General features: G+C 45.1%; 1 protein-coding gene across 2 annotated transcripts in view; it reads left to right on the forward strand.

Moving 5' to 3' along the window:
* LOC143905303 (RNA-binding protein fusilli-like) overlaps positions 1–10,693 on the forward strand; it is a 35,442-nt gene extending 24,749 nt beyond the window's left edge. Inside the window, exons 10-12 of one of the 2 annotated variants that reach the window (XM_077420639.1) lie at positions 73–274; positions 6,715–6,917; positions 7,219–10,693. In XM_077420639.1, the coding sequence (XP_077276765.1) occupies positions 73–274; positions 6,715–6,917; positions 7,219–7,401 (588 nt within the window). In that variant the 3' untranslated portion in view covers positions 7,402–10,693. Of the gene's footprint in view, positions 1–72; positions 2,752–6,714; positions 6,918–7,218 lie in introns of those variants that run through there. The other variant, XM_077420637.1, reaches the window with a different exon arrangement.
* The last annotated feature ends 47 nt before the right edge of the window (positions 10,694–10,740 follow it).

Here is a 10,740-nt window from a genome sequence, read left to right on the forward strand (position 1 = left end):
CATACTTTATGTGCGGATAATTATTTTTATTTCGTTTCTCTCTGATCTTCAATTCTGTAATCATTTCACCAGGGTCAACCGTCCGGCGAGGCATTTATTCAAATGAACAGTGAGGCATCGGCATATGCATGTGCGACCCAGCGGCATCACCGGTACATGATCTACGGCAAGAAGCAGCGATACATCGAAGTGTTCCAGTGCAGCGGCGACGACATGAATCTGGTATTGACAGGTGCGGTAACACCGCCGTCGACCAAGGCACTCCTATCACCCGGTACGTTGACCACACAGTCCCCCGCGACCTTCACACATCCGTCTGCGCCAGCACCGGTGCCGGTGCCGGTACCGACCGCGCAGCCGCCGCCGCCACCGCCACCCCTGTGGGACATTCACGCTCTGGTGCAGGCCCAGGCCGCTCAGGCCGTTCAAGCACAGGCTCAGGCACAAGCGCAGGCCGCCCAGGCGCAGGCTATCAGGAATCAGGACCTATGGCTGATGGCTTTGGCATCGAATCCGTCTCCTACCTCGACCACCCATTCACCCACTTCGGCAGTCGCCGCCGCCGCTGCCGCTGCCGCCGCCACGAGCAAGTCTCTAGCTCTAACGAGCTCGAATCCGGTGGTTCATTCGGCCCAGATACCCTACGCGGTAGGACCCTCGGCGGCAGCGGCAGCTGCCGTCGCGGCCGCTCTCCACGCACCACAGACAAATCCGGCAGCAGCGGCCGCGGCAGCTGCGGCGGCTACGCCGTTTTTGTTCTTCAATGTTCCCCATCATCCCCGTTATCCCTTCTTGCGGGCACCGGCGCCGCATGGGCTGTTAGCGCCTATCATGCCCACCGCGCAGACCTTAAATCCGGCCGCGTTAATGGGTCTAAAGCGAACGTGGGACGCCGCCTTCCCTGCCGACGCGACGGCGGGTAGCGTCGCCGCGAAACGTACGCATGCTTGGCACGCACCAACAGCGGCGTTTCACGCACCAGCCCCAACCGCAGCCCCGGGCTTCCCTTATCCAGCTCAGTTTTATCCTCAGATCTGATGCGCCACTGCGTCGATCTCTAGCTTTTTATAGACTCTTCCTCGTAAGGAGAACGGAAACGATTGCCTCGGTTTCTCCGCAAGAATTTGTTATTCGCGCGGAAGTACGCATGCTACGTGGGAATCGCTGTGTTACGACAATACGACTTTTGACGGATTTATGTACATTCTTAGCGAGTAAGCGTTGTAATTATTCGCGAATATCTACGACATTCCGTTTCGTATTCCGTGCAAGACTGGCAGAACGTCATTTACAACGTTTGTCCAGCTGATGAAGTGTACCTAACGTTTTGGGAATGCTTGGTACAAATTCGGGCGTTACTTACACGACGGTACTTAACTCGCAAGTCGGTTTACTTTTCTTATCCTAATGCATTTAGGCAGCAGAGCTAATTTCGGTGAGCATGTTAGTTGTACTGATAGCGGTATATAAAATTCCATTTTTGGCGTGCGCATACGTTCGTTCGTAGTTACGTGTTCATGGAGTACCTATTGAAGAAAACGCTTTTCCACGTAAGCGTAACCAAGTGCCTTATCTAATGCAATGTGAAAACGAAGTAATTTGTCTAGCTCTCAAAATTCTATGATCCATACGCGCTCCCTTTTATATACATATACATACAGAGCGTTTCAGAATTATCATAGTGTATACGCAGATTAGATTAGTTCTGGGTTTTACCGAAAGCCAGGAATTATTTGAACATTAATATTCTCTGGACATTTTTTATCACAGGCATTTCAACGTATCAAATGTTAAAGTCTGTGTGAGTTCTTCCTTCCATGAGAATAATCATTGTAAAATTTTGTTAATGTAATATATGATTTCGTAATAATACGTCGCTCGTGCTATCTTGTATTTCAATGATGATGTTATTTAAGCAATTTTGGATACTTATGACTTTAATGTCTGATATTTAACTGGTATCTGTGAAAAAGTGTCTAACGAGAATGCTTATTGTCTCTGAGAGAAGCCTACAAGTGGGTACTATCAGAAATATCCATTTATATATATAAATATATACACACTTATATACATATATGTATGCGTATATACATATATTTTTATGAGAATGATTTATATATTTTGCTAGAAATATTTTATTAGTACTAAGTAATATAAAATGGACATTCCATCCAATGTTATATATTCTAAAGATTTAATTCGGACGTATGGTAGGTTCTTTTATACGTGGCATCTATTATGCGCATGTATGTTACAATCTGTGTGTAAATAAAATTTCGTCACTAATTATATTATTCGCGAACGAATCACACAGTTCGCTCTTAGTTGGTCTCGTTGCGGATCTATCTCTTTTCCGTCTATCTCTTTCTCCAAAGGATTGTAACATACAAGCTTTGATAACTAGAAAGTTAATATATGTGAATCAGACCCTATACAACAAAGCACATAAGACCCGTTTTGCTCTGTTATTTTATATTTGGGGAAAATCGCGCGCATATATATATATACACACACACACACCTTCGTACACATGGCGTTCACTGCATTTAGTACAATAATATCGTTAATAATCACGCCCACGTACACACATAAGTACACGGATGTGATCCAGCACTAATTCCATCGTGTGTGACGGATAATACCTTAGTATACCGAGTATGTGCATTAATAATCGGACTTTGGTTTTGGAGAGTATACGATAACGGGGAGCGAAGAAAGCGGAATTAATTTAAAAAAAAATAAATAAATAAACACGCCGTCTCTGTATACGCTCTCGCGGCTTGTGATTTAACTGTGGTGTCGGCGGTATTTACTCTTTCAAAGCTGGGCTTACGGCCTAATACCTTTTGTGATAGTGTAGTTGGTGAGATCACACACATTGAGACGGATGGATAGATTTGGTGTATCAGGGAATCGAGCATCGGCTTCGCCGGGAGGATACGCAGCTCGCCGACTTTATTCTCGCGAGGGATGGACTTCGGAGAGATACCTCACGCACTGCCACGCCAATATAAACGGGCTTCCACTGTTCGCAACCAAAACGCGAGAAAAACGAAGAGCCGCGGTCCTCCGGCGAAGCCGATCCTCGAGATCTGTCGCGCGGATCGCAAAGTGTTGTTTATTGGTAATTTCACTTCTTTCTCTTGCCACGGTTTTTTTTTTATATACATATATATGTGTTATTAGAATAGTAGGGGGACATATATAGCTGTAAACACAAACACGGGACGGTCATAATTAGCTCCGTTATATGTCCGCGAGGATATGCGAAAACGATTCTGGCTTGCATGTCGTGTGGTTTCGTGGAGGGATATTATAATTTTCCTCCGGTCGCGTTCCGCGAGCTCTCGCGTAACGGATCCGATCTTTTTCTTTCTTTTTTTTCCTTTTTTTCTTCCCCTCGCGCGCGCGGCTACATACATTACGGCCGGTAACTGTCTCTCCGGGCGTCGCGTTTTTTATCCGACAGAAAAAGAAATCGGCCTCTCACGCTCCTTTCTTCCGAACCGCCTCGTAACAAGTTTTCCGTTTTGTCTGTCTTTTTTTCGACGCGCGATCCTGCGATTATCCCGCGACGCGGTAACACTAACGTACGGAATCAACGGTAGCAAAAGTGTGCGTCTTGATGTAATCTTACGTTCTATCTTGTCATAGTGGCCGCTGCGCGGTAAAGTACCTGTTATTACATTAAACATTCTCGATCCGGTTCTCGGTATTAATAACGTAACTGTTCCAGAAGATAATTTACCTGAGGATAATTGAGGGCCGTTCTGTGAAAAAGAGAAAAGGAAAAGAAAGAAGGAACGCGGACGTCGAGCACAATTGCACGGTAAAAACGATCGTTCGTTTAATCTCGGGACGCTAAAGGCGAGATACCGCGGATGTGAATTTTGGCCACGGGGCCAAGACGAAACGAGAGAGAGACACACCGTCAAAGAATATGGAAATCTTCAATCGTGAAGACGCAACCGTAAATTATTATGCCGTTCCTAATGCGGGGCGTCCTGGGATTAAGGAACCGTGGGGTCGTGCATCTTTTTGACATTTTTTTTAAATATCGGGATTACGTGTCTCCCGACTCCCCCCCCCCCGGTTGTGTAGCATTAATTGATATTATAGAGATAGCGAGACACGGTGGGATGATGCGAAACGGAAACCGGCGATCGTTCATCGAGGACGGTCGCGCCAACCGGTCGCCCTTCGCATCGTTTCCGTAGGGGAATGCATCTCGGAGTTGTTCTGGCACAAGTGTATGTCGAGAGCGTGAAGGTGTCCTAGCGTTAACGACAATCATTCCCATAATTTCTTCATCTCCCCGCCGACGTCTTTCTCAAGATCTCTTTCATTTTTTCTCCCCCCCCCGTTTCCTCCCCCGGAAGACGTAGGACACGCGCACGCGGTATACACGTGTTTATCCATGCATACGCACACATACATACACACACGTATACACGCGGTGTAATTCTCTTTTTTTTTTATCTTCTGTACACACTCTGTATATCGATGATTTTTATATCGACGGTGAGAACGATTATGTTTAATAAATGTGCCTTGTGGATATATATATCTTTTTGCTTGCCGGGTTGGTGGACTCTTACCCTGATTATATTATATACCGTCGCACCGGTGGTTGCACTCTTCGCAACGTCGGTCCCGTTGCGCCGTCTCGCTCGCCGCACCGCGAGGCGAGGCGAGGCGAGGCGACGCGTATAACTTTAAGCGATCGGGTTTTTAAAGGAGAACGCGTTTCCTCCTTAAACGCCATTTCTACCAATGTAGTTTAACTTCAATCCCGATTTAACTTATCTTTTTATCCAGTTTTTTCCAGTTCCAAGAATTGCGAAAAAGATAAAAAGTATAAGTTAAACTGAGATTGAAGTTAATTCACATTGATAGAAATAGACACTAGACAGCGCCCGGACTCGCGAGACCCGCTGAAGATTGCAACCACCACGCGGTATCTTGTTACGTTCTATACATTTTTTTTTTCATTGGGCTCACAGGTATCTTTGGTATCTACAGATCAAATTGGAGATTTCTGTGTCGTAACTCTTAGCTCTCTTTCTCTCGCTCATTCTCCTTGTTTTTTTGTTCTGTCTTTCTTTCTCTCGCGTAAAATTCTCTCTCTTTCTCTCTCTCCTTCTCTTTTCTTTGTCATTTTTGTACGTGAGTCTTCCCACTTTTTATCTCCAAGCGGAAGACGGATCTCTAAGTGTCTCTCCTCTCCCATCTCGTGATTACCCGCTCTTTCGAGATACTAAAGTTCTCGATTTACTCAAATCGCTACTCAAAAGTTACTCTTCAATGTGGTCAATACTTACGAGCCGTTGCTTTTTGCCTATGCCGATCATCCCAGCGGCCTGTTAGAGACTAATCTAGCGAATCTACTTATATTCCTCTCATCGTGTTACACGTTTCCTCCTGTATCCCCGCAAATTGCCCGATGCGATACGAATTCACGTTGAATTGTGCGAAATGTACGACCTGCCGTCCATGTCACGTCTTTGCTCAAACCATATGTTTACTCGACGGAATAATTTCGAGATAATCTGCATGATTTACTATTTATTTTTCAGAATTTTTTAAAGCAAACGTTTCTTGAAGTGACACGCAAGTGGGCTGTACTTTCGTCACAAAAGGCGCACGCAAAAAGGCTTTTTCGTTGGGCAAGAGAGAGAGAGAGAGAGAAGGAAACGAGAGAGAGAGAGAGAGAGAGAGAGAGAGAGAGAGAGAGAGAGAGAGAAAAGAGCGAAAGAGAGAAAGAAAGGAAGGGTAGAAGGGGGGAGAAAAAGAGAGTGAGAGAGTGCGTGTATCTGGTGATTTGGCAGAGGGGCGAAATCGCAAGTTGGGGGTGCTGCATTACATATTATATATATAAAAAAGGATACATTATATTATCGTGTTACAATGGTGCAGTGTCGATTGCTGTTATGGTAGCGGGACCTACAAATACTAACTTCTGTGCTTCCAGGTAGGCCAAGTCCAAGTCATTATTCCTTTGGATGACTGCGTTCTTGCACGTTCTGAGCACAGTAATCGCGGCACGGGATGATTATTTCTTGGCAACGATCTCAGAGTCTACTTTTATACCTTTAAGAAATAGCGAACAGGATTGCTTTTGAATTTTTAGGTGCGGGTGAGTCCAGAAACCGGTCCGGCGAAACCGTTTGCTCAAACCGTGCAAGACCAGTCTGATTGAAAGTGAAATCGTGCAGCGTGCGAAGTTAGAAGATCTTAGTGGTTGTTTCATTAAAAATATATATACAAACTATCTCACTAATTCATCACTTTCATAGTGCGAGACACGCTGTCGAACATGGTCGACTGTAAACTGGCGCATTACTAAATTGAGAACGCTTTGTGTGCTTCTAGAAAACATCTCTGCGGATCTGCACGATGTCACTCGTTGTAATTGTGGAGTGGTTACATAGTGGGCACTCTTTTTTACGTTTGTACATACATAACGGACGATCGTGGGTACTGCGAGTCCCCTTTTTTTTTTGTCAATGATACGCCAAGTTCGAGACTTACGCGATATTACGATTCGCGAAAGGCTGACCTCGAGTCAGGGGTCAGCAGAGGGGTTCGCGAATCGCAGAAGATCTTACGGAGCATGACCGCGTTTTTCCTTTCACTCGCGTTGCTCTAACTAAGCCAATCGAGCGGATAATTTCGATCGAACGTTGAATGTCGTTCTCTTTCTTTCTTCTTTAGGGGGCACGATGTTGCCACCACCGCCCGTGGCGATATTTCCGCCTGCGGCCGCGATGTTGCCCCGCGGCCCGCCGCAATTTGCGACGCCGTATCCGCCGCCCATCTTCTACTGGCCTTATCCCTCGCCGCCGGTCAGCCCGACCAATTATTACACCTCCGCGAGCGTCGGCGGTATCGCGCAGATTCCTCAGCAAGCTGCTTTGGTGAGTAAAGCCTTGTCTTCTCAAAATCAAGAGCGACCGTATATCTCTTATTTAACTTAACATTTATTTATTTTTATAAATTAATTTTAATGAAAAGGCGTAAATTATCCAGCGTCTACAAATTAAAACTGATTACTAAAAGCTTCTTAAAAATAAAGATTTAAACTTTAAACTGCTCTACTTGTCAAGACGAGACACCGCGTGTTCAGCTCGTATTAGCTTTTTTATTAATTGACCAATTTGTTTGCGCGAACACGGTTTTTCGTTCCTAGTTAAAACTAGATAAATTGTGTGATCTCAGTTGGCGCCAGCTGAATGTCTACAATTAGCACCCGGGGCAACGACGCTGCCAACGTCCACGGCCACGGGACCCGATGCGCGTATCGAAGCATATCTACCACGAGTGGAGCTGGATAAACGCATGGCCGCGCTGCCTCCACCGCAGACCGAGTGCAATCCCTTCGTTGAAGTTTTCATGGTTTGATCTCCTCAGCTGGACCCTCTTGCCCGTCCCGGTTCCTTGCCTCGTAGACGCGCGATTCCCCTTGAGTCGGCGAGACGAGCGGTCTCGACGCTTAGGACCGACTAAAACGGGGGTCGCGCGAGAAAAGACCGTTGTTTCAGGGACACCCACGTGAATCCTTGAGAGAACGGTCCCCGTCCTCGTCGTCGTCATCGTCGACTAGGTTTAGCGATATTTTTCACACGAGAATTTTTCGTACGAACCACGTACGTAGACCTAGACATACACGGCAAAGTGCAAATGCAAAAGCGTAATTTCCCCCCCCCCCTACGCGTTTACCCGAAAGAAATCCTCCCCACGTAAATTTTTGACGCGCCGGCCGCGAGAGCGACGCGTTTCTTTCTAGTCTAGAGATAGATAGGAGCCGTTGTGGCGCGATGCACAGCGGCGTCATTTCTCTCTCGTCGTTTGTTCCGATTTCCCCTCCTCTGGGGATGAGACGAACCGCGTATCGCGTTTTTCTCCTTTTATTCCCCCTATATTTCGTTTTATTTCTTTTACCATGTTACATTCTTATCATTTCCGTTGCGATGACGGCAATTGGACTTCGATCCTCGCGTACTTTTGCCCGCGTCGAGCTGAAAGAGCTCGCGGGAATAGATATATATTTTGAGCAACCGACTTGCACGCGTCTCGGGTTTATAGATTATATATACAAATTACGCATAAATAGATTGTAAATAATAATTATATTTACCAATTGGACAATGTTTGAGGATGTAGCCCGCGCCGCGTACTAGCGTCAGCAATCATCGTCCAAAACGCGTCCCGATTTCTATCGAATACCGCGGACGGTATCTAGAATCGAGCTTGGAACTACGTCTCGTTAGTTTTTTCTTTCAAATTTTACGTACGACTTGTTTTACGAATATTACTTAATTTAATTTTTAAAGTTTGAAGATGAGAATTTAATATATATATAAATATTATATATATGTTTCATCGGTCGTTTGTCTCGTCGTTCGACCATGAATTGTTAAATTCGCGTCGCGCCTTCTCGTTTCCTTCTTTCCGAATCGCGCGTTTTCATTGTCTTTCAATATGCGTAACGCTGTCGAACGACGACGGCGCTCGTTTCTCACGTTAAAACAGCAAATATTACAAAAGTCTTCCGTTAGTCTTTCGTTTCCCGCTCTAGAGAGCAAATTTCACGTGTCCCGTTCGTTAATCCGCGTCATCACTATCGATCTTAGAGGTATATCGACACATATTAATCAACGATCAGCACATTAGCGTACAGTTTACACTTTTACGATACGACAAATGCGTAGGAGTATGTAGACGTAAGTGAAATATCGTAACGCCGAATTTACAAACTCGTTAAAGATACGGCTGCGACAGATTAGCCGGCCTGTATTAGCTCAACTACACGATTATTCCGGACTCGCGGACGACGAGTCCGGGCAAATTTACTTCGCCGGGGCCGGTGGAATTCGATTACTTTCTTCCCCCGCCCTCGCGGAAAGTCGCGATATTAATTGCCGAGGTTTAATTAAGGCGCACGTGTATCGACTTGCGTGCCAAAGTTTCCTTCGAATTCAAATCGTCAGATTTGTCGGGTCACACGGATAAAAACGAGACGAGGCAGATAATAATAATAATAAAAAAAAAAGGAAAACATTTATCTTGAGAAGGGACGAAGCGAGAATATTTCACAATGAGACCGTTATCATTTTCATCGCGGAGCAAATTGTATGTTACATTTTTATTCGTCTCGATACAGAGATAATGTATTTCTAAGCAAACGCTTCAATATGAGGCGAATTGTATTTCATTGTAAAAGGTCTTACTGTGAAATACAATTTGTTTCATCTTGAAGCGTTTGTTTAGAAATGCATTATCTTCATATTGAGACAAATAAAATTGTAACATACAATTTGTTCCATGATGAAGAAAAGAAATATTTTCTGTAATTTTCTATAGCTTCTTTAGCTTAAAATTCGCTTCGTATTGAAGTGTTTACTCAGAAGTATGCTATATCGAGACGAATAATATTGTAGCATGCAATTCGTTTCATGGTGAAAATGATAATAATGATAAAGAAACGAACTATATAAACTTCCAATATCATTCTCTATAACTTCTTTGCCAGATCGGCTGGCGATATGTCCTTCGCTCCTGCTCGCTGCGACGTTTTTATCCGTGCGGTCCATTCCGCTTCGCTCAAATGCAACGAAAGTGAAACAAAATCACGCGCGAACGATTCGTCCTGGCGCGTGGTTCTTCTTCGCTCCTCTTTAGTCTTTTAACGGCAATCTCGCGGCTTTGTCGCGCTTCAATGCTCCGATCCTGACGAGCGCGACTTGGGCACGCGACCTCCGGGACCCGGATGCGGCTTCTTGTCCCCCTCGGGTGCTCGCTCGCCGTGCCGTCGTTACCGTACGTGTGATCACGCACGACTGGTGCAATAGTTGATAATCGCCTCGTGGTAATTCGTGCAATAGAGATCAAGGCAGGTGCGCCTCCGGTGCTGAGGAACGCTAGAACGACTCGAGTCGAGTCGCCTGGCTTGACTTTGCCGAGCAAACACTTAATTTTCCTCTCTACGACGTTGATATATTGTTATATTATTACTAGAAATAGTTAATACCGAGATATATACGTTATATATATGATAGGAAAGGAAACTGTAGACAATAGTCTCCTTCGCGAGTAACTTGTCTATCGCTAATGAAACCGGGCGCAATGCCCGGTGCTCATTTGATTGCTTGCACCGCGCGTTGATGCTGATAATTACAATCAAGTTATCTCTTACTCGTTGCACATACGCGTCTTGTAAGTAACGCGTATACCGCTATCCAAATGCATCCGTAAGCAACGGAGGTACCTGACCGGGCGATCTCGAGATGAGCCTCCTCTTATATATAGATATAATAGAAAGAATTGTGTATATATATACATATACATATATATATATACACCCACAAGCGCACACCTATGAATTACATATCTGTAACGTTGTAAGATTATGTTATGTCTACCAGCCGAAGAAATGTGCGCCGCGTCCCAAGGGCGCGGCGGAAAGTCGGAGTGGAGCCGTTTCGCTGATACGTAAAATCGCGTCGGTGCTACATCGAGTGTGGCACCCGCGGAATTTCTTCGTCGATCGTGTTGTCAGACGTAGAAAGAATCTCCCAATGCCAATGTTCGTTTCAGCGGTCCGAGAAAAAACGGCTGCGACGAATAGTAAACCTGATATTTAATTATGTTATCTTGACGATATTAATATTAATATATTCGATATTGTTTTGAAGCGCTTACGTTGTTCCTTGCCGGAGACACTTATCCCATATATTCCTA

The sequence above is a fragment of the Temnothorax americanus genome, unplaced genomic scaffold (assembly GCF_048541705.1).
Source record: "Temnothorax americanus isolate GAGA-0224 unplaced genomic scaffold, ASM4854170v1 Scaffold6, whole genome shotgun sequence".
NCBI lineage: Eukaryota > Metazoa > Arthropoda > Insecta > Hymenoptera > Formicidae > Temnothorax > Temnothorax americanus.